Raw genomic sequence first — 24,803 nt, 5'->3', positions numbered from 1 at the left:
TTAAGTTACTATTAGGAAAAATATAATCTAAAACACAACCAAATTTAAAACTGTAAGCTTCACTGTCCAAACACATATGGTGTGGACTATGTGTGCCTGGTAAACACATGTGGATCTGGTGAACAGTTATCACTTGTTGACCAACTACAGGAATACTGACCTCAGAGTCTCCAGTTTACAGTGGGGATTCCCCAGTCCAGCAGAGAGCAGCTTCACTCCTGAATCCTTCAGGTCATTGTTACTCAGATCCAGCTCTCTCAGGTGTGAGGGGTTTGACCTCAGAGCTGAGACCAGAGAATCACAGCCTTCCTCTGTGACTCCACAGCCTGACAGCCTGCAAAGAGTCAAATCAAATTAAAATCACACTGCTATGCTTTAGGGTGGTGAAAATAGTGGCAGTATAATTTTTCAACATATTCAGATATCAGTGTCATGAAACCTTTCATATCTATTCAGAAATTAATGTATCATATTATAAATGACAGATTATCAAAGTTTTGCCTGCAGATAGAAACATGTATAGTACAAATATTTGAGTAGACTGACCAGACCAGTTTAAAAGCAGTATCAGTCAAAAGACAGACAGTGAGGTATCAGATTTAGATTGTATTGAGTATACAGTCCACACCATATCTGTTTTGACAGTGAAGATAACATTTTAAATGTGGCTCTAAACTCCAACATTTTGGATTTCAGATCAAATGTTTCATATGAGGTGACAGTATATAATGTCACCTTTTATTTGAGGATATTTTCATACATATCTGTTTCACCATTTAGAAAAATGAAATCACTTATGTATCTAGTCCCCCTATTTGAATAAGTCATTAGTATTCTGACCAATTCACTCATAGTGTATTAAAATAGTCAAAAGTTTAGTATTTGGTCCCATATTCTTTGACTGCAATGACTACATCAAGCCTGTGACTGCCATGATCGAGAAAGATCATGAATAATAATGAGTGAGGAAGTTACAGAGGCTACAACAAAACATGCTAACCTCTCACCATTACCAATAACAGAGGCTACAACAAAACATGCTAACCTCTCACCATTACCAATAACAGAGGCTACAACAAAACATGCTAACCTCTCACCATTACCAATAACAGAGGCTACAACAAAACATGCTAACCTCTCACCATTACCAATAACAGAGGATACAACAAAACATGCTAACCTCTCACCATTACCAATAACAGAGGATACAACAAAACATGCTAACCTCTCACCATTACCAATAACAGAGGCTACAACAAAACATGCTAACCTCTCACCATTACCAATAACAGAGGCTACAACAAAACATGCTAACCTCTCACCATTACCAATTACAGAGGCTACAACAAAACATGCTAACCTCTCACCATTACCAATAACAGAGGCTACAACAAAACATGCTAACCTCTCACCATTACCAATAACAGAGGATACAACAAAACATGCTAACCTCTCACCATTACAAATAACAGAGGGTACAACAAAACATGCTAACCTCTCACCATTACCAATAACAGAGACTACAACAAAACATGCTAACCTCTCACCATTACCAATAACAGAGGCTACAACAAAACATGCTAACCTCTCACCATTACCAATAACAGAGGCTACAACAAAACATGCTAACCTCTCACCATTACCAATAACAGAGGATACAACAAAACATGCTAACCTCTCACCATTACCAATAACAGAGGATACAACAAAACATGCTAACCTCTCACCATTACCAATAACAGAGGCTACAACAAAACATGCTAACCTCTCACCATTACCAATAACAGAGACTACAACAAAACATGCTAACCTCTCACCATTACCAATAACAGAGGCTACAACAAAACATGCTAACCTCTCACCATTACCAATAACAGAGGATACAACAAAACATGCTAACCTCTCACCATTACCAATAACAGAGGCTACAACAAAACATGCTAACCTCTCACCATTACGAATAACAGAGGATACAACAAAACATGCTAACCTCTCACCATTACCAATAACAGAGGCTACAACAAAACATGCTAACCTCTCACCATTACCAATAACAGAGGATACAACAAAACATGCTAACCTCTCACCATTACCAATAACAGAGGCTACAACAAAACATGCTAACCTCTCACCATTACCAATAACAGAGGATACAACAAAACATGCTAACCTCTCACCATTACCAATAACAGAGGCTACAACAAAACATGCTAACCTCTCACCATTACCAATAACAGAGGCTACAACAAAACATGCTAACCTCTCACCATTACGAATAACAGAGGATACAACAAAACATGCTAACCTCTCATCATTACCAATAACAGAGGCTACATCAAAACATGCTAACCTCTCACCATTAACCTCAAATAAAAGGTGACATTCTGTACTGTCACCTAATATGAAATATTCTTTCTCAAATCCAAAATGCTGGAGCATAGCACCAAATTTAAAATGTAAGCTTCACTCTCCAAACACATATGGTGTGGACTATGTGTGCCTGGTAAACACATGTGGATCTGGTGAACAGTTATCACTTGTTGACCAACTACAGGAATACTGACCTCAGAGTCTCCAGTCTGCAGTGTGGATCCTCCAGTCCAGCAGAGAGCAGCTTCACTCCTGAATTCTTCAGGTCATTGTTACTCAGGTCCAGCTCTCTCAGGTGTGAGGGGTTTGAACTGAGAACTGAGGCCATCACTTTACAGGATGTGTCTGTGAGTTTACAGCCAGTGAGTCTGCCAACACAGAAGAAATACAATGACAGACAGGTTGTATTAAAATGATACGCTTAGCTTTCCCTGCTTACACTGTAAGCCGTGCACTAATAATGTGTATATCGTGCATTTATGGTTCAATGCTACAACCTTTCTGATCAGTTTGTACTATAGTTTAAGAGTTTTCAGCTGATAGAAAGTTTAGTCAGCCAATGAAAATACTGTTGTTCCTAAATACAGTAAAGTTTGTTCCGAGGGATAGTTACATGGGTACTTAGAGCCAGTCAGCCAATGAAAATACTGCTATGATTACAATTTATTTTGGTGTGTGTTATTTACATGAATACTTACAGAGCTTTCCTGCAGCCTCTCACAGCTGGGAGCAGTCTCCTACGACCCTCCTCTGATGTCTTGTATTCCTTCAGGTTAAACACATCCAGAACCTCCTCTGATATCTGCAGCATGTAGGCCAGCGCTGAACACTGAGCAAGGGAGAGGTTTTTGGATCTGTTCTCTGACCTCAAGTACTCTTGGATTTCCTCCTGTACTGAATGGTCTTTCATCTCTATCAGACAGTGGAAGAGATTGATGCACCTCTCAGGGGACATGTTCTTCCTTTGCATCACCTTAAGGGATCGGATTGTTTTCTGGATGCTCTCCGGACTGCTTTCTGTCTGTGTCACCAGACCTCGTAGGAGTTTCTGATTGGACACTAGTGACATGCCATGAAGGAAGCGGACAAAAAGGTCCAGGTGTCCATTCTTACTCTCCAAGGCTTTATCCACGGTACTCTTCAGCAGCTCATGCAAGGTTAGCTCTTCAGACACACCTCTAGACTTTCGCTTGAGGAAAGGCTTCAGTGCATCCATGTTCCTGGCTGTGTAACAATGGTACATGTAGACAGCTGAGAGAAACTCCTGAATGCTGAGATGAACAAAGCAGTACACCACTCTCTGAAATATCACAGACTCTTCTTTAAAGATTTGTGTGCACACTCCTGAGTACACTGAGGCTTCTTTGACATCAAGGCCACACTCTTTCAGGTCTTCTTCATAGAACATGAGATTACCCTTCTCCAGATTTTCAAACGCCAGCCTCCCCAGCTTCAGAAGAATTTCCTTATCTGACTCCATGAGCTCCTCTTGATCCATCTCATCTCTTCCATGATACTTCTGGTTCTTCAGGCTGGTCTGAATGAGCAGGAAGTGTATGGACATCTCAGTCAGAGTCGTGGGCATCTCTCTCCTCTTGTCTGTCCTCAACATGTGTTCAAAGACTATTGCAGAAATCCAACAGAACACCGGCATGTGGCACATGATGTGGAGGCTCCTTGATGTCTTTATGTGTGAGATGATTCTGCTGGCCAGGTCCTCATCACTGAATCTCTTCCTGAAGTACTCCTCCTTCTGTGGGTCATTGAACCCTCGTACCTCTGTCACCTGGTTAACACACTTAGGGGGGATCTGATTGGTTGCTGCTGGTCGGGAGGTTATCCATAGGAGAGCAGAGGGAAGCAGATTCCCCTTGATGAGGTTTGTCAGCAGAACATCAATAGATGATGTCTGGGTGACATCAGACACCTTTTCATTGTGCTGGAAATCTAATGGAAGTCTGCTTTCATCCAAACCATCAAAGATGAACATAGCTTTACAGGCAGTGAGTTTCTTTGCATTGCCTATGTCTAGTTCTGTGTGGAAGTCATTTAAAAGTCTGAGAAGACTGTACTGACGATCTTTGATCAAGTTCAGCTCCCGGAAAGGAAGCACAAATATGATCTCCACATCTTGGTTTGCCTTCCCTTCAGCCCAGTCTAGGATGAACTTCTGCACAGAGACTGTTTTTCCGATGCCAGCGATGCCCTTGGTCAGCACAGTTCTGATGCTTCTCTCTTGGCCAGCTAAGGGTTTAAAGATGTCATTGCAGTGGATTGCTGTGTCATGTGAGGTTGGTGTCCTGGATGCTGTCTCTAGATGCCACACCTCATGTTCATTGTTAACACCTTCACTCTCTCCTTCTGTGATGTAGAGCTCTGTGTAAATCCTGTTGAGGGGAGTTTGGTTCCCTGCTGTTTCCATGCCTTCTATCACACATTCATACCTCCTTTTCAGACTGGCTTTATGGTTTACTATAGCTCTCTGCAGGCTGTCATCCACTACAAGGGAGGAGTAAAATGGATGTGTATCAGACACAGTCATTGACAGGATGAAATGTGGGCCTCCACAACTACAGTAACTTATATTATCTCATATTATTGTAGTTAACTACATTTAAATCATATTGAGGTATTGACTTAGCACAGGTCTGCAAGTGTTCTTACTGTTTTCAGAGCCTCTTGCATCATTGGGTTCCCTCAGGTTCTGTAGTACAGGAAGTGTTCTGGATCTCTTTCTACACTGAGGACAGTCATAGTCTCCTGAAGGAGCAGGTTTCTCCCAGTATCTGGTGATGCACTGTCTGCAGAACCTGTGTCCACAGGTGATAGAGACCGGATCCCTCAGAACCTGCTGACACACTGCACACCTGGACTCATCCTCTGGCAGAGTAGACCATCCACTACAGAGATAAAGGAGAGAGAGATACTGATCCTCTGGCAGAGTAGACCATCCACTACAGAGATAAAGAAGAGAGAGATAATGATCCTCTAACAGAGTAGACCATCCACTACAGAGATAAAGGAGAGATACTGATCCTCTAATAGAGTAGACCATCCACTACAGAGATAAAGGAGAGAGAGATACTGATCCTCTAACAGAGTAGACCATCCACTACAGAGATAAAGGAGAGATACTGATCCTCTAACAGAGTAGACCATCCACTACAGAGATAAAGGAGAGAGAGATACTGATCCTCTAACAGAGTAGACCATCCACTACAGAGATAAAGGAGAGATACTGATCCTCTGGCAGAGTAGACCATCCACTACAGAGATAAAGGAGAGAGAGATACTCATCCTCTGGCAGAGTAGACCATCCACTACAGAGATAAAGGAGAGAGAGATACTGATCCTCTGGCAGAGTAGACCATCCACTACAGAGATAAAGGAGAGAGAGAGAGACTTGTAGATGTTACTACTGATCCTCTAACAGAGTAGACCATCCACTACAAGGATAAAGGAGGGAGAGATAGTGATCCTCTAACAGAGTAGACCATCCACTATAGAGATAAAGGAGAGAGAGATACTGATCCTCTGGCAGAGTAGACCATCCACTACAGAGATAAAGGAGAGAGAGATACTGATCCTCTAACAGAGTAGACCATCCACTACAGAGATAAAGGAGAGAGAGAGAGATACTGGTCCTCTAACAGAGTAGACCATCCACTACAGAGATAAAGGAGAGAGAGATACTGATCCTCTAACAGAGTAGACCATCCACTACAGAGATAAAGGAGAGAGAGAGAGATACTGGTCCTCTAACAGAGTAGACCATCCACTACAGAGATAAAGGAGAGAGAGATACTGATCGTCTGGCAGAGTAGACCATCCACTACAGAGATAAAGGAGAGAGAGATACTGATCCTCTGGCAGAGTAGACCATCCACTACAGAGATAAAGGAGAGATACTGATCCTCTAACAGAGTAGACCATCCACTACAGAGATAAAGGAGAGAGAGATACTGATCCTCTAACAGAGTAGACCATCCACTACAGAGATAAAAGAGAGAGAGATACTGATCCTCTGGCAGAGTAGACCATCCACTACAGAGATAAAGGAGAGATACTGATCCTCTAACAGAGTAGACCATCCACTACAGAGATAAAGGAGAGAGAGATACTGATCCTCTAACAGAGTAGACCATCCACTACAGAGATAAAGGAGAGAGAGATACTGATCCTCTAACAGAGTAGACCATCCACTACAGAGATAAAGGAGAGAGAGATACTGATCCTCTAACAGAGTAGACCATCCACTACAGAGATAAAGGAGAGATACTGATCCTCTAACAGAGTAGACCATCCACTACAGAGATAAAGGAGAGAGAGATACTGATCCTCTAACAGAGTAGACCATCCACTACAGAGATAAAAGAGAGAGAGATACTGATCCTCTGGCAGAGTAGACCATCCACTACAGAGATAAAGGAGAGATACTGATCCTCTAACAGAGTAGACCATCCACTACAGAGATAAAGGAGAGAGAGATACTGATCCTCTAACAGAGTAGACCATCCACTACAGAGATAAAGGAGAGATACTGATCCTCTAACAGAGTAGACCATCCACTACAGAGATAAAGTAGAGAGAGATACTGATCCTCTAACAGAGTAGACCATCCACTACAGAGATAAAGGAGAGAGAGAGAGATACTGGTCCTCTAACAGAGTAGACCATCCACTACAGAGATAAAGGAGAGAGAGATACTGATCCTCTAACAGAGTAGACCATCCACTACAGAGATAAAGGAGAGAGAGATACTGATCCTCTGGCAGAGTAGACCATCCACTACAGAGATAAAGGAGAGAGAGATACTGATCCTCTGGCAGAGTAGACCATCCACTACAGAGATAAAGGAGAGAGAGATACTGATCCTCTAACAGAGTAGACCATCCACTACAGAGATAAAGGAGAGAGAGAGAGATACTGGTCCTCTAACAGAGTAGACCATCCACTACAGAGATAAAGGAGAGAGAGATACTGATCCTCTGGCAGAGTAGACCATCCACTACAGAGATAAAGGAGAGAGAGAGAGACTTGTAGATGTTACTACTGATCCTCTAACAGAGTAGACCATCCAATACAAGGATAAAGGAGGGAGAGATAGTGATCCTCTAACAGAGTAGACCATCCACTATAGAGATAAAGGAGAGAGAGATACTGATCCTCTGGCAGAGTAGACCATCCACTACAGAGATAAAGGAGAGAGAGATACTGATCCTCTAACAGAGTAGACCATCCACTACAGAGATAAAGGAGAGAGAGAGAGATACTGGTCCTCTAACAGAGTAGACCATCCACTACAGAGATAAAGGAGAGAGAGATACTGATCCTCTAACAGAGTAGACCATCCACTACAGAGATAAAGGAGAGAGAGAGAGATTCTGGTCCTCTAACAGAGTAGACCATCCACTACAGAGATAAAGGAGAGAGAGATACTGATCGTCTGGCAGAGTAGACCATCCACTACAGAGATAAAGGAGAGAGAGATACTGATCCTCTGGCAGAGTAGACCATCCACTACAGAGATAAAGGAGAGATACTGATCCTCTAACAGAGTAGACCATCCACTACAGAGATAAAGGAGAGAGAGATACTGATCCTCTAACAGAGTAGACCATCCACTACAGAGATAAAAGAGAGAGAGATACTGATCCTCTGGCAGAGTAGACCATCCACTACAGAGATAAAGGAGAGATACTGATCCTCTAACAGAGTAGACCATCCACTACAGAGATAAAGGAGAGAGAGATACTGATCCTCTAACAGAGTAGACCATCCACTACAGAGATAAAGGAGAGAGAGATACTGATCCTCTAACAGAGTAGACCATCCACTACAGAGATAAAGGAGAGAGAGATACTGATCCTCTAACAGAGTAGACCATCCACTACAGAGATAAAGGAGAGATACTGATCCTCTAACAGAGTAGACCATCCACTACAGAGATAAAGGAGAGAGAGATACTGATCCTCTAACAGAGTAGACCATCCACTACAGAGATAAAAGAGAGAGAGATACTGATCCTCTGGCAGAGTAGACCATCCACTACAGAGATAAAGGAGAGATACTGATCCTCTAACAGAGTAGACCATCCACTACAGAGATAAAGGAGAGAGAGATACTGATCCTCTAACAGAGTAGACCATCCACTACAGAGATAAAGGAGAGATACTGATCCTCTAACAGAGTAGACCATCCACTACAGAGATAAAGTAGAGAGAGATACTGATCCTCTAACAGAGTAGACCATCCACTACAGAGATAAAGGAGAGAGAGAGAGAGATACTGGTCCTCTAACAGAGTAGACCATCCACTACAGAGATAAAGGAGAGAGAGATACTGATCCTCTAACAGAGTAGACCATCCACTACAGAGATAAAGGAGAGAGAGATACTGATCCTCTGGCAGAGTAGACCATCCACTACAGAGATAAAGGAGAGAGAGATACTGATCCTCTGGCAGAGTAGACCATCCACTACAGAGATAAAGGAGAGAGAGATACTGATCCTCTAACAGAGTAGACCATCCACTACAGAGATAAAGGAGAGAGAGAGAGATACTGGTCCTCTAACAGAGTAGACCATCCACTACAGAGATAAAGGAGAGAGAGATACTGATCCTCTGGCAGAGTAGACCATCCACTACAGAGATAAATTAGAGAGAGATACTGATCCTCTAACAGAGTAGACCATCCACTACAGAGATAAAGGAGAGATACTGATCCTCTAACAGAGTAGACCATCCACTACAGAGATAAAGTAGAGAGAGATACTGATCCTCTAACAGGGTAGACCATCCACTACAGAGATAAAGGAGAGAGAGAGAGATACTGGTCCTCTAACAGAGTAGACCATCCACTACAGAGATAAAGGAGAGAGAGATACTGATCCTCTGGCAGAGTAGACCATCCACTACAGAGATAAAGGAGAGAGAGATACTGATCCTCTGGCAGAGTAGACCATCCACTACAGAGATAAAGGAGAGAGAGATACTGATCCTCTAACAGAGTAGACCATCCACTACAGAGATAAAGGAGAGAGAGAGAGATACTGGTCCTCTAACAGAGTAGACCATCCACTACAGAGATAAAGGAGAGAGAGATACTGATCCTCTGGCAGAGTAGACCATCCACTACAGAGATAAAGGAGAGATACTGATCCTCTAACAGAGTAGACCATCCACTACAGAGATAAAGGAGAGATACTGATCCTCTAACAGAGTAGACCATCCACTACAGAGATAAAGGAGAGAGAGATACTGATCCTGTAACAGAGTAGACCATCCACTACAGAGATAAAGGAGAGAGAGATACTGATCCTCTAACAGAGTAGACCATCCACTACAGAGATAAAGGAGAGAGAGATACTGATCCTCTAACAGAGTAGACCATCCACTACAGAGATAAAGGAGAGATACTGATCCTCTAACAGAGTAGACCATCCACTACAGAGATAAAGGAGAGAGAGAGAGATACTGGTCCTCTAACAGAGTAGACCATCCACTACAGAGATAAAGGAGAGAGAGATACTGATCCTCTAACAGAGTAGACCATCCACTACAGAGATAAAGGAGAGAGAGATACTGATCCTCTGGCAGAGTAGACCATCCACTACAGAGATAAAGGAGAGAGAGATACTGATCCTCTAACAGAGTAGACCATCCACTACAGAGATAAAGGAGAGAGAGATACTGATCCTCTAACAGAGTAGACCATCCACTACAGAGATAAAGGAGAGAGAGATACTGGTCCTCTAACAGAGTAGACCATCCACTACAGAGATAAAGGAGAGAGAGATACTGATCCTCTGGCAGAGTAGACCATCCACTACAGAGATAAAGGAGAGAGAGATACTGATCCTCTAACAGAGTAGACCATCCACTACAGAGATAAAGGAGAGAGAGATACTGATCCTCTAACAGAGTAGACCATCCACTACAGAGATAAAGGAGAGAGAGAGAGATACTGGTCCTCTAACAGAGTAGACCATCCACTACAGAGATAAAGGAGAGAGAGATACTGATCCTCTGGCAGAGTAGACCATCCACTACAGAGATAAAGGAGAGATACTGGTCCTCTAACAGAGTAGACCATCCACTACAGAGATAAAGGAGAGAGAGATACTGATCCTCTAACAGAGTAGACCATCCACTACAGAGATAAAGGAGAGATACTGATCCTCTAACAGAGTAGACCATCCACTACAGAGATAAAGGAGAGAGAGATACTGATCCTGTAACAGAGTAGACCATCCACTACAGAGATAAAGGAGAGAGAGATACTGATCCTCTAACAGAGTAGACCATCCACTACAGAGATAAAGGAGAGATACTGATCCTCTAACAGAGTAGACCATCCACTACAGAGATAAAGGAGAGAGAGATACAGAGTAGACCATCCACTACAGAGATAAAGGAGAGAGAGATACTGATCCTCTGGCAGAGTAGACCATCCACTACAGAGATAAAGGAGAGAGAGAGAGATACTGGTCCTCTAACAGAGTAGACCATCCACTACAGAGATAAAGGAGAGAGAGATACTGATCCTCTAACAGAGTAGACCATCCACTACAGAGATAAAGGAGAGAGAGATACTGATCCTCTAACAGAGTAGACCATCCACTACAGAGATAAAGGAGAGAGAGAGATACTGATCCTTTAACAGAGTAGACCATCCACTACAGAGATAAAGGAGAGAGAGATACTGATCCTCTAACAGAGTAGACCATCCACTACAGAGATAAAGGAGAGAGAGATACTGATCCTCTAACAGAGTAGACCATCCACTACAGAGATAAAGGAGAGAGAGATACTGATCCTCTAACAGAGTAGACCATCCACTACAGAGATAAAGGAGAGATACTGATCCTCTAACAGAGTAGACCATCCACTACAGAGATAAAGGAGAGAGAGATACTGATCCTCTAACAGAGTAGACCATCCACTACAGAGATAAAAGAGAGAGAGATACTGATCCTCTGGCAGAGTAGACCATCCACTACAGAGATAAAGGAGAGATACTGATCCTCTAACAGAGTAGACCATCCACTACAGAGATAAAGGAGAGAGAGATACTGATCCTCTAACAGAGTAGACCATCCACTACAGAGATAAAGGAGAGATACTGATCCTCTAACAGAGTAGACCATCCACTACAGAGATAAAGGAGAGAGAGATACAGAGTAGACCATCCACTACAGAGATAAAGGAGAGAGAGATACTGATCCTCTGGCAGAGTAGACCATCCACTACAGAGATAAAGGAGAGAGAGAGAGATACTGGTCCTCTAACAGAGTAGACCATCCACTACAGAGATAAAGGAGAGAGAGATACTGATCCTCTAACAGAGTAGACCATCCACTACAGAGATAAAGGAGAGAGAGATACTGATCCTCTAACAGAGTAGACCATCCACTACAGAGATAAAGGAGAGAGAGAGATACTGATCCTTTAACAGAGTAGACCATCCACTACAGAGATAAAGGAGAGAGAGATACTGATCCTCTAACAGAGTAGACCATCCACTACAGAGATAAAGGAGAGAGAGATACTGATCCTCTAACAGAGTAGACCATCCACTACAGAGATAAAGGAGAGAGAGATACTGATCCTCTAACAGAGTAGACCATCCACTACAGAGATAAAGGAGAGAGAGATACTGATCCTCTAACAGAGTAGACCATCCACTACAGAGATAAAGGAGAGAGAGATACTGATCCTCTAACAGAGTAGACCATCCACTACAGAGATATAAGAGGGTGCAGTAATAAACTCAGTTACAACAAATTACAAATTACAACAACATATCTATATGTGGTGACGTACCTTCGGTCAAAGGTGATTGATTTTCCACCACTGGAATTAACAGGATGATCCATGGAGAAGTCACTGTTCATAGACAGACAGCTGGGATCAGTATACTGTGTTCATAGACAGACAGCTGGGAACAGTATACTGTGTTCATAGACAGACAGACAGCTGGGAACAGTATACTGTGTTCATAGACAGACAGCTGGGAACAGTATACTGTGTTCATAGACAGACAGACAGCTTGGAACAGTATACTGTGTTCATAGACAGACAGCTGGGAACAGTATACTGTGTTCATAGACAGACAGACAGCTGGGAACAGTATACTGTGTTCATAGACAGACAGCTGGGAACAGTATACTGTGTTCATAGACAGACAGACAGCTGGGAACAGTATACTGTGTTCATAGACAGACAGCTGGGAACAGTATACTGTGTTCATAGACAGACAGCTGGGAACAGTATACTGTGTTCATAGACAGACAGCTGGGAACAGTATACTGTGTTCATAGACAGACAGCTGGGAACAGTATACTGTGTTCATAGACAGACAGCTGGGAACAGTATACTGTGTTCATAGACAGACAGCTGGGAACAGTATACTGTGTTCATAGACAGACAGCTGGGAACAGTATACTGTGTTCATAGACAGACAGCTGGGAACAGTATACTGTGTTCATAGACAGACAGCTGGGAACAGTATACTGTGTTCATAGACAGACAGCTGGGATCAGTATACTGTGCTGTCTGAGTGTGGTAGTAGCCTCTGGAATGAATAACATGTCCACAACACCATTACTAGAATTTTGTGCCTGAGACCTACCACAATACCCCATTCAAAGGTACTTAAATATATTGACTTGCTCATTCACCCTCTGAATGGCACACATACACAATCCATGTCTCAATTGTCTCAAGGCTTAAAAATCATTCTTTAACCTCCCCTTCATCGACACAGATTGAAGTGGATTTAACAAGTGACATCAATAAGGGATCATTGCTTTCACCTGGATTCACCTTGTCAATCTACGTCATGGAAAAAGCAGGTGTTCATAATGTTTTGTACACTCAGTGTCTTAAAATATATGACATAAACAACAAATGATAAGCAGATGCTTTACAGTATATACTCAGATACTCAAAATACATCTGGTTTCAGATCTTGAAGGTTCTCCTCTTCAATAGTAATATCATCAATTCTGACCAGTAACTTACCTGGGGTCAAAGGTCCCTGATCCATCACTAAAATGTATAGGATGATGCATAGAGGAGTCACTCTTCATGGACAGATGACTGGGTACTGGAGAGACTGATCTCAGAGTTTGGTTAGAGAATCTGGAAAACATAATGAATCACCATCAAACTACAATATATATAATATATAAAACCATATTTCAATAGATAAAATACATTACATAAAGCACTAAAATATATGCTGACATAAAGCATTAAAATATGTGCCATTACATTAATTAAACATTGAATTATGTGACATTACATAAATCAACAAACATCAACAAACAAAATAAATGTGAAAACATTAACACCCTCCTAATATTGAGTTGTCACATACAGATACTGATTCACTTCATCTCAGTTCCACTTGAATCCTTCAGAGTCTATTGATGCACATACTTTATAGTATGTCCATATGTACAGTACCAGTCAAACAGTAACACAATAAAACATCAATATGTCTATATATACAGTACCAGTCAAACAGAACACATTAAAACAAACAATAATGAGACTATACGGAGTACCAGTACTGAGTCAATATGCAGGGGTACCAGGTAGTTGAGGTAATAATGAGACTATAAGGAGTACCAGTACTGAGTCAATGTGCAGGGGTACCAGGTAGTTGAGGTAATAATGAGACTATAAGGAGTACCAGTACTGAGTCAATATGCAGGGGTACCAGGTAGTTGAGGTAATAATGAGACTATAAGGAGTACCAGTACTGAGTCAATGTGCAGGGATACCAGGTAGTTGAGGTAATAATGAGACTATAAGGAGTACCAGTACTGAGTCAATGTGCAGGGGTACCAGGTAGTTGAGGTAATAATGAGACTACAAGGAGTACCAGTACTGAGTCAATGTGCAGGGGTACCAGGTAGTTGAGGTAATAATGAGACTATAAGGAGTACCAGTACTGAGTCAATGTGCAGGGGTACCAGGTAGTTGAGGTAATAATGAGACTATAAGGAGTACCAGTACTGAGTCAATGTGCAGGGGTACCAGGTAGTTGAGGTAATAATGAGACTACAAGGAGTACCAGTACTGAGTCAATGTGCAGGGGTACCAGGTAGTTGAGGTAATAATGAGACTATAAGGAGTACCAGTACTGAGTCAATGTGCAGGGGTACCAGGTAGTTGAGGTAATAATGAGACTATAAGGAGTACCAGTACTGAGTCAATGTGCAGGGGTACCAGGTAGTTGAGGTAATAATGAGACTATAAGGAGTACCAGTACTGAGTCAATGTGCAGGGGTACCAGGTAGTTGAGCTAATAATGAGACTATAAGGAGTACCAGTACTGAGTCAATGTGCAGGGGTACCAGGTAGTTGAGGTAATAATGAGACTATAAGGAGTACCAGTACTGAGTCAATATGCAGGGGTACCAGGTAGTTGAGGTAATAATGAGACTATAAGGAGTACCAGTACTGAGTCAATGTGCAAGGGTACCAGGTAGTTGAGGTAATAATGAGACTATAAGGACTACCAGTACTGAGCCAATGTGCAGGGGTACCAGGTAGTTGAGGTATTAATGAGACTATAAGGAGTACCAGTACTGAGTCAATGTGCAGGGGTACCAGGTAGTTGAGGTAATAATGAGACTATAAGGAGTACCAGTACTGAGTCAATGTCCAGGGGTACCAGGTAGATGAGGTAATAATGAGGCTATAAGGAGTACCAGTACTGAGTCAATGTGCAGGGGTACCAGGTAGTTGAGGTAATAATGAGGCTATAAGGAGTACCAGTACTGAGTCAATGTGCAGGGTACCAGGTAGATGAGGTAATAATGAGGCTATAAGGAGTACCAGTACTGAGTCAATGTGCAGGGGTACCAGGTAGTTGAGGTAATAATGAGGCTATAAGGAGTACCAGTACTGAGTCAATGTGCAGGGTACCAGGTAGTTTAGGTAATTGAGGTAATATGTAAATGTAGGTAGATGTAAAAGTGACTAGGCAATCAGGATAGAGATTACATGTCCTCGTCCAGGGATTGCACACACACACACACACACACACACACACACACACACACACACACACACACACACACACACACACACACACACACGTGGAGGGAACGTTGTGTTTGTTTAATATTGTTTTAGGACTATGAAAATGGACAAAAGTATTAGCCTATGGATTATGAAAACAACCAAAAGAAATGTGAAAATGGGAGAGGAGAAATGACTAGAGACAGTGTTGTTTAACTCACTGACCATGACCCATGAGTTCTTCTTACCTTTGTTCAGTAGAAAAGTCTCCCTCTCTAAACTCTATAGGTGTACCCATAGACCGATCACTCTTCATGGACACACAGCTGGGTACAGGGGAGGCTGTTCTCTCCGGCTTGATTGGTCTTCAACACAACAGAGACAAACATTACATCTCTCATCTACTCTGATCTCAGATGGGAACATAAGAAGAGCTCCAACATGCAACATATCACTTTACAGAAATGTTCGGAAATGTGCCTTTATGGTTTAAAGAAATTATGGAAGAGATTGGTGTGTTATTTCACTATCTAATCATGGCATGGCGTTGTTCAGTGACAGACATGTATTTGTTTAAAATCTATCACTTGATGGTTTCATTTCAGAGAGAGAAATAATGTTTTTTTGCTAAATGCTATATATCTGCCTCACTCTCAGAGAAATCAGTAGTACTGCTAGGTTTAACACAGTAATAATATATATCTGCCTCACTCTCAGAGAAATCAGTAGTACTGCTAGGTTTAACACAGTAATAATATATATCTGTCTCACTCTCAGAGAAATCAGTAGTACTGCTAGGTTTAACACAGTAATAATATATATATGCCTCTCAGAGAAATCAGTAGTACTGCTAGGTTTAACACAGTAATAATATATAACTGCCTCTCAGTGAAATCAGTAGTACTGCTAGGTTTAACACAGTAATAATATATATCTGCCTCTCAGAGAAATCAGTAGTACTGCTAGGTTTAACACAGTAATAATATATATCTGCCTCTCAGTGAAATCAGTAGTACTGCTAGGTTTAATACAGTAATAATATATATCTGCCTCTCAGAGAAATCAGTAGTACTGATAGGTTTAACACAGTAATAAAATATATCTGCCTCTCAGAGAAATCAGTAGTACTGCTAGGTTTAATACAGTAATAATATATATCTGCCTCTCAGAGAAATCAGTAGTACTGCTAGGTTTAACACAGTAATAATATATATCTGCCTCTCAGTGAAATCAGTAGTACTGCTAGGTTTAATACAGTAATAATATATATCTGCCTCTCAGAGAAATCAGTAGTACTGATAGGTTTAACACAGTAATAAAATATATCTGCCTCTCAGAGAAATCAGTAGTACTGCTAGGTTTAATACAGTAATAATATATATCTGCCTCTCAGAGAAATCAGTAGTACTGCTAGGTTTAATACAGTAATAATATATATTTGCCTCTCAGAGAAATCAGTAGTACTGCTAGGTTTAATAGAGTAATAATATATATCTGCATCACTCTCAGAGAAATCAGTAGTACTGCTAGGTTTAACACAGTAATAATATATATCTGTCTCACTCTCAGAGATCAGGCTATATGGAGTACCAGTACTGAGTCAATGTGCAGGGGTACCAGGTAGTTGAGGTAATAATGAGACTATAAGGAGTACCAGTACTGAGTCAATGTGCAGGGGTACCAGGTAGTTGAGGTAATAATGAGACTATAAGGAGTACCAGTACTGAGTCAATGTGCAGGGGTACCAGGTAGTTGAGGTAATAATGAGACTATAAGGAGTACCAGTACTGAGTCAATGTGCAGGGGTACCAGGTAGTTGAGGTAATAATGAGACTATAAGGAGTACCAGTACTGAGTCAATGTGCAGGGGTACCAGGTAGTTGAGGTAATAATGAGACTACAAGGAGTACCAGTACTGAGTCAATGTGCAGGGGTACCAGGTAGTTGAGGTAATAATGAGACTATAAGGAGTACCAGTACTGAGTCAATGTGCAGGGGTACCAGGTAGTTGAGGTAATAATGAGACTATAAGGAGTACCAGTACTGAGTCAATGTGCAGGGGTACCAGGTAGTTGAGGTAATAATGAGACTACAAGGAGTACCAGTACTGAGTCAATGTGCAGGGGTACCAGGTAGTTGAGGTAATAATGAGACTATAAGGAGTACCAGTACTGAGTCAATGTGCAGGGGTACCAGGTAGTTGAGGTAATAATGAGACTATAAGGAGTACCAGTACTGAGTCAATGTGCAGGGGTACCAGGTAGTTGAGGTAATAATGAGACTATAAGGAGTACCAGTACTGAGTCAATGTGCAGGGGTACCAGGTAGTTGAGCTAATAATGAGACTATAAGGAGTACCAGTACTGAGTCAATGTGCAGGGGTACCAGGTAGTTGAGGTAATAATGAGACTATAAGGAGTACCAGTACTGAGTCAATATGCAGGGGTACCAGGTAGTTGAGGTAATAATGAGACTATAAGGAGTACCAGTACTGAGTCAATGTGCAAGGGTACCAGGTAGTTGAGGTAATAATGAGACTATAAGGACTACCAGTACTGAGCCAATGTGCAGGGGTACCAGGTAGTTGAGGTATTAATGAGACTATAAGGAGTACCAGTACTGAGTCAATGTGCAGGGGTACCAGGTAGTTGAGGTAATAATGAGACTATAAGGAGTACCAGTACTGAGTCAATGTCCAGGGGTACCAGGTAGATGAGGTAATAATGAGGCTATAAGGAGTACCAGTACTGAGTCAATGTGCAGGGGTACCAGGTAGTTGAGGTAATAATGAGGCTATAAGGAGTACCAGTACTGAGTCAATGTGCAGGGTACCAGGTAGATGAGGTAATAATGAGGCTATAAGGAGTACCAGTACTGAGTCAATGTGCAGGGGTACCAGGTAGTTGAGGTAATAATGAGGCTATAAGGAGTACCAGTACTGAGTCAATGTGCAGGGTACCAGGTAGTTTAGGTAATTGAGGTAATATGTAAATGTAGGTAGATGTAAAAGTGACTAGGCAATCAGGATAGAGATTACATGTCCTCGTCCAGGGATTGCACACACACACACACACACACACACACACACACACACACACACACACACACACACACACACACACACACACACGTGGAGGGAACGTTGTGTTTGTTTAATATTGTTTTAGGACTATGAAAATGGACAAAAGTATTAGCCTATGGATTATGAAAACAACCAAAAGAAATGTGAAAATGGGAGAGGAGAAATGACTAGAGACAGTGTTGTTTAACTCACTGACCATGACCCATGAGTTCTTCTTACCTTTGTTCAGTAGAAAAGTCTCCCTCTCTAAACTCTATAGGTGTACCCATAGACCGATCACTCTTCATGGACACACAGCTGGGTACAGGGGAGGCTGTTCTCTCCGGCTTGATTGGTCTTCAACACAACAGAGACAAACATTACATCTCTCATCTACTCTGATCTCAGATGGGAACATAAGAAGAGCTCCAACATGCAACATATCACTTTACAGAAATGTTCGGAAATGTGCCTTTATGGTTTAAAGAAATTATGGAAGAGATTGGTGTGTTATTTCACTATCTAATCATGGCATGGCGTTGTTCAGTGACAGACATGTATTTGTTTAAAATCTATCACTTGATGGTTTCATTTCAGAGAGAGAAATAATGTTTTTTTGCTAAATGCTATATATCTGCCTCACTCTCAGAGAAATCAGTAGTACTGCTAGGTTTAACACAGTAATAATATATATCTGCCTCACTCTCAGAGAAATCAGTAGTACTGCTAGGTTTAACACAGTAATAATATATATCTGTCTCACTCTCAGAGAAATCAGTAGTACTGCTAGGTTTAACACAGTAATAATATATATATGCCTCTCAGAGAAATCAGTAGTACTGCTAGGTTTAACACAGTAATAATATATAACTGCCTCTCAGTGAAATCAGTAGTACTGCTAGGTTTAACACAGTAATAATATATATCTGCCTCTCAGAGAAATCAGTAGTACTGCTAGGTTTAACACAGTAATAATATATATCTGCCTCTCAGTGAAATCAGTAGTACTGCTAGGTTTAATACAGTAATAATATATATCTGCCTCTCAGAGAAATCAGTAGTACTGATAGGTTTAACACAGTAATAAAATATATCTGCCTCTCAGAGAAATCAGTAGTACTGCTAGGTTTAATACAGTAATAATATATATCTGCCTCTCAGAGAAATCAGTAGTACTGCTAGGTTTAACACAGTAATAATATATATCTGCCTCTCAGTGAAATCAGTAGTACTGCTAGGTTTAATACAGTAATAATATATATCTGCCTCTCAGAGAAATCAGTAGTACTGATAGGTTTAACACAGTAATAAAATATATCTGCCTCTCAGAGAAATCAGTAGTACTGCTAGGTTTAATACAGTAATAATATATATCTGCCTCTCAGAGAAATCAGTAGTACTGCTAGGTTTAATACAGTAATAATATATATTTGCCTCTCAGAGAAATCAGTAGTACTGCTAGGTTTAATAGAGTAATAATATATATCTGCATCACTCTCAGAGAAATCAGTAGTACTGCTAGGTTTAACACAGTAATAATATATATCTGTCTCACTCTCAGAGATCAGGCTATATGGAGTACCAGTACTGAGTCAATGTGCAGGGGTACCAGGTAGTTGAGGTAATAATGAGACTATAAGGAGTACCAGTACTGAGTCAATGTGCAGGGGTACCAGGTAGTTGAGGTAATAATGAGACTATAAGGAGTACCAGTACTGAGTCAATGTGCAGGGGTACCAGGTAGTTGAGGTAATAATGAGACTATAAGGAGTACCAGTACTGAGTCAATGTGCAGGGGTACCAGGTAGTTGAGGTAATAATGAGGCTATAAGGATTACCAGTACTGAGTCAATGTGCAGGGGTACCATGTAGTTGAGGTAATAATGAGACTATAAGGAGTACCAGTACTGAGTCAATGTGCAGGGGTACCAGGTAGTTGAGGTAATAATGAGACTATAAGGAGTACCAGTACTGAGTCAATGTGCAGGGGTACCAGGTAGTTGAGGTAATAATGAGACTATAAGGAGTAAAAGTACTGAGTCAATGTGCAGGGGTACCAGGTAGTTGAGGTAATTGAGGTAATATGTACAGGTAGGTAGATGTAAAAGTGACTAGGCAATCAGGATAGAGATTACATGTCCTCGTCCAGGGATTGCACACACACACACACACACACACACACACACACACACACACACACACACACACACACACACACACACACACACACACACACACACACACACACACACACACACACACACACACGTGGAGGGAACGTTGTGTTTGTTTAATATTGTTTTAGGACTATGAAAATGGACAAAAGTATTAGCCTATGGATTATGAAAACAACCAAAAGAAATGTGAAAATGGGAGAGGAGAAATGACTAGAGACAGTGTTGTTTAACTCACTGACCATGACCCATGAGTTCTTCTTACCTTTGTTCAGTAGAAAAGTCTCCCTCTCTAAACTCTATAGGTGTACCCATAGACCGATCACTCTTCATGGACACACAGCTGGGTACAGGGGAGGCTGTTCTCTCCGGCTTGATTGGTCTTCAACACAACAGAGACAAACATTACATCTCTCATCTACTCTGATCTCAGATGGGAACATAAGAAGAGCTCCAACATGCAACATATCACTTTACAGAAATGTTCGGAAATGTGCCTTTATGGTTTAAAGAAATTATGGAAGAGATTGGTGTGTTATTTCACTATCTAATCATGGCATGGCGTTGTTCAGTGACAGACATGTATTTGTTTAAAATCTATCACTTGATGGTTTCATTTCAGAGAGAGAAATAATGTTTTTTTGCTAAATGCTATATATCTGCCTCACTCTCAGAGAAATCAGTAGTACTGCTAGGTTTAACACAGTAATAATATATATCTGCCTCACTCTCAGAGAAATCAGTAGTACTGCTAGGTTTAACACAGTAATAATATATATCTGTCTCACTCTCAGAGAAATCAGTAGTACTGCTAGGTTTAACACAGTAATAATATATATATGCCTCTCAGAGAAATCAGTAGTACTGCTAGGTTTAACACAGTAATAATATATAACTGCCTCTCAGTGAAATCAGTAGTACTGCTAGGTTTAACACAGTAATAATATATATCTGCCTCTCAGAGAAATCAGTAGTACTGCTAGGTTTAACACAGTAATAATATATATCTGCCTCTCAGTGAAATCAGTAGTACTGCTAGGTTTAATACAGTAATAATATATATCTGCCTCTCAGAGAAATCAGTAGTACTGATAGGTTTAACACAGTAATAAAATATATCTGCCTCTCAGAGAAATCAGTAGTACTGCTAGGTTTAATACAGTAATAATATATATCTGCCTCTCAGAGAAATCAGTAGTACTGCTAGGTTTAACACAGTAATAATATATATCTGCCTCTCAGTGAAATCAGTAGTACTGCTAGGTTTAATACAGTAATAATATATATCTGCCTCTCAGAGAAATCAGTAGTACTGATAGGTTTAACACAGTAATAAAATATATCTGCCTCTCAGAGAAATCAGTAGTACTGCTAGGTTTAATACAGTAATAATATATATCTGCCTCTCAGAGAAATCAGTAGTACTGCTAGGTTTAATACAGTAATAATATATATTTGCCTCTCAGAGAAATCAGTAGTACTGCTAGGTTTAATAGAGTAATAATATATATCTGCATCACTCTCAGAGAAATCAGTAGTACTGCTAGGTTTAACACAGTAATAATATATATCTGTCTCACTCTCAGAGATCAGGCTATATGGAGTACCAGTACTGAGTCAATGTGCAGGGGTACCAGGTAGTTGAGGTAATAATGAGACTATAAGGAGTACCAGTACTGAGTCAATGTGCAGGGGTACCAGGTAGTTGAGGTAATAATGAGACTATAAGGAGTACCAGTACTGAGTCAATGTGCAGGGGTACCAGGTAGTTGAGGTAATAATGAGACTATAAGGAGTACCAGTACTGAGTCAATGTGCAGGGGTACCAGGTAGTTGAGGTAATAATGAGACTATAAGGAGTACCAGTACTGAGTCAATGTGCAGGGGTACCAGGTAGTTGAGGTAATAATGAGACTACAAGGAGTACCAGTACTGAGTCAATGTGCAGGGGTACCAGGTAGTTGAGGTAATAATGAGACTATAAGGAGTACCAGTACTGAGTCAATGTGCAGGGGTACCAGGTAGTTGAGGTAATAATGAGACTATAAGGAGTACCAGTACTGAGTCAATGTGCAGGGGTACCAGGTAGTTGAGGTAATAATGAGACTACAAGGAGTACCAGTACTGAGTCAATGTGCAGGGGTACCAGGTAGTTGAGGTAATAATGAGACTATAAGGAGTACCAGTACTGAGTCAATGTGCAGGGGTACCAGGTAGTTGAGGTAATAATGAGACTATAAGGAGTACCAGTACTGAGTCAATGTGCAGGGGTACCAGGTAGTTGAGGTAATAATGAGACTATAAGGAGTACCAGTACTGAGTCAATGTGCAGGGGTACCAGGTAGTTGAGCTAATAATGAGACTATAAGGAGTACCAGTACTGAGTCAATGTGCAGGGGTACCAGGTAGTTGAGGTAATAATGAGACTATAAGGAGTACCAGTACTGAGTCAATATGCAGGGGTACCAGGTAGTTGAGGTAATAATGAGACTATAAGGAGTACCAGTACTGAGTCAATGTGCAAGGGTACCAGGTAGTTGAGGTAATAATGAGACTATAAGGACTACCAGTACTGAGCCAATGTGCAGGGGTACCAGGTAGTTGAGGTATTAATGAGACTATAAGGAGTACCAGTACTGAGTCAATGTGCAGGGGTACCAGGTAGTTGAGGTAATAATGAGACTATAAGGAGTACCAGTACTGAGTCAATGTCCAGGGGTACCAGGTAGATGAGGTAATAATGAGGCTATAAGGAGTACCAGTACTGAGTCAATGTGCAGGGGTACCAGGTAGTTGAGGTAATAATGAGGCTATAAGGAGTACCAGTACTGAGTCAATGTGCAGGGTACCAGGTAGATGAGGTAATAATGAGGCTATAAGGAGTACCAGTACTGAGTCAATGTGCAGGGGTACCAGGTAGTTGAGGTAATAATGAGGCTATAAGGAGTACCAGTACTGAGTCAATGTGCAGGGTACCAGGTAGTTTAGGTAATTGAGGTAATATGTAAATGTAGGTAGATGTAAAAGTGACTAGGCAATCAGGATAGAGATTACATGTCCTCGTCCAGGGATTGCACACACACACACACACACACACACACACACACACACACACACACACACACACACACACACACACACACACACGTGGAGGGAACGTTGTGTTTGTTTAATATTGTTTTAGGACTATGAAAATGGACAAAAGTATTAGCCTATGGATTATGAAAACAACCAAAAGAAATGTGAAAATGGGAGAGGAGAAATGACTAGAGACAGTGTTGTTTAACTCACTGACCATGACCCATGAGTTCTTCTTACCTTTGTTCAGTAGAAAAGTCTCCCTCTCTAAACTCTATAGGTGTACCCATAGACCGATCACTCTTCATGGACACACAGCTGGGTACAGGGGAGGCTGTTCTCTCCGGCTTGATTGGTCTTCAACACAACAGAGACAAACATTACATCTCTCATCTACTCTGATCTCAGATGGGAACATAAGAAGAGCTCCAACATGCAACATATCACTTTACAGAAATGTTCGGAAATGTGCCTTTATGGTTTAAAGAAATTATGGAAGAGATTGGTGTGTTATTTCACTATCTAATCATGGCATGGCGTTGTTCAGTGACAGACATGTATTTGTTTAAAATCTATCACTTGATGGTTTCATTTCAGAGAGAGAAATAATGTTTTTTTGCTAAATGCTATATATCTGCCTCACTCTCAGAGAAATCAGTAGTACTGCTAGGTTTAACACAGTAATAATATATATCTGCCTCACTCTCAGAGAAATCAGTAGTACTGCTAGGTTTAACACAGTAATAATATATATCTGTCTCACTCTCAGAGAAATCAGTAGTACTGCTAGGTTTAACACAGTAATAATATATATATGCCTCTCAGAGAAATCAGTAGTACTGCTAGGTTTAACACAGTAATAATATATAACTGCCTCTCAGTGAAATCAGTAGTACTGCTAGGTTTAACACAGTAATAATATATATCTGCCTCTCAGAGAAATCAGTAGTACTGCTAGGTTTAACACAGTAATAATATATATCTGCCTCTCAGTGAAATCAGTAGTACTGCTAGGTTTAATACAGTAATAATATATATCTGCCTCTCAGAGAAATCAGTAGTACTGATAGGTTTAACACAGT

General features: G+C 41.0%; 2 protein-coding genes across 2 annotated transcripts in view; both read right to left on the bottom strand.

The window, feature by feature from the left end:
• Positions 1–2,847, bottom strand: part of LOC145877376 (stonustoxin subunit beta-like) — a 7,064-nt gene extending 4,217 nt beyond the window's left edge. Inside the window, exon 1 of the mRNA XM_082972691.1 lies at positions 2,810–2,847. Within this exon, the coding sequence (XP_082828817.1) occupies positions 2,810–2,847 (38 nt within the window). The remainder of the gene's footprint in view (positions 1–2,809) is intronic.
• A 217-nt stretch (positions 2,848–3,064) lies between these two features.
• LOC145877380 (NLR family CARD domain-containing protein 3-like) overlaps positions 3,065–24,803 on the bottom strand; it is a 33,236-nt gene continuing 11,497 nt past the window's right edge. The window contains exons 5-12 of the mRNA XM_082972696.1: positions 23,962–24,078; positions 20,909–21,025; positions 18,710–18,826; positions 15,657–15,773; positions 13,396–13,515; positions 12,196–12,258; positions 5,035–5,270; positions 3,065–4,869 (exon numbers count right to left, since the gene is read on the bottom strand). Coding sequence (XP_082828822.1) covers positions 3,065–4,869; positions 5,035–5,270; positions 12,196–12,258; positions 13,396–13,515; positions 15,657–15,773; positions 18,710–18,826; positions 20,909–21,025; positions 23,962–24,078 — 2,692 coding nt within the window. The remainder of the gene's footprint in view (positions 4,870–5,034; positions 5,271–12,195; positions 12,259–13,395; positions 13,516–15,656; positions 15,774–18,709; positions 18,827–20,908; positions 21,026–23,961; positions 24,079–24,803) is intronic.

The sequence above is a fragment of the Salmo salar genome, unplaced genomic scaffold (assembly GCF_965601325.2).
Source record: "Salmo salar unplaced genomic scaffold, fSalSal1 ptg000984l, whole genome shotgun sequence".
NCBI lineage: Eukaryota > Metazoa > Chordata > Actinopteri > Salmoniformes > Salmonidae > Salmo > Salmo salar.
Note: the sequence above shows the minus strand (reverse complement) of the source record. Positions and strands in the feature narration are given on the sequence as shown.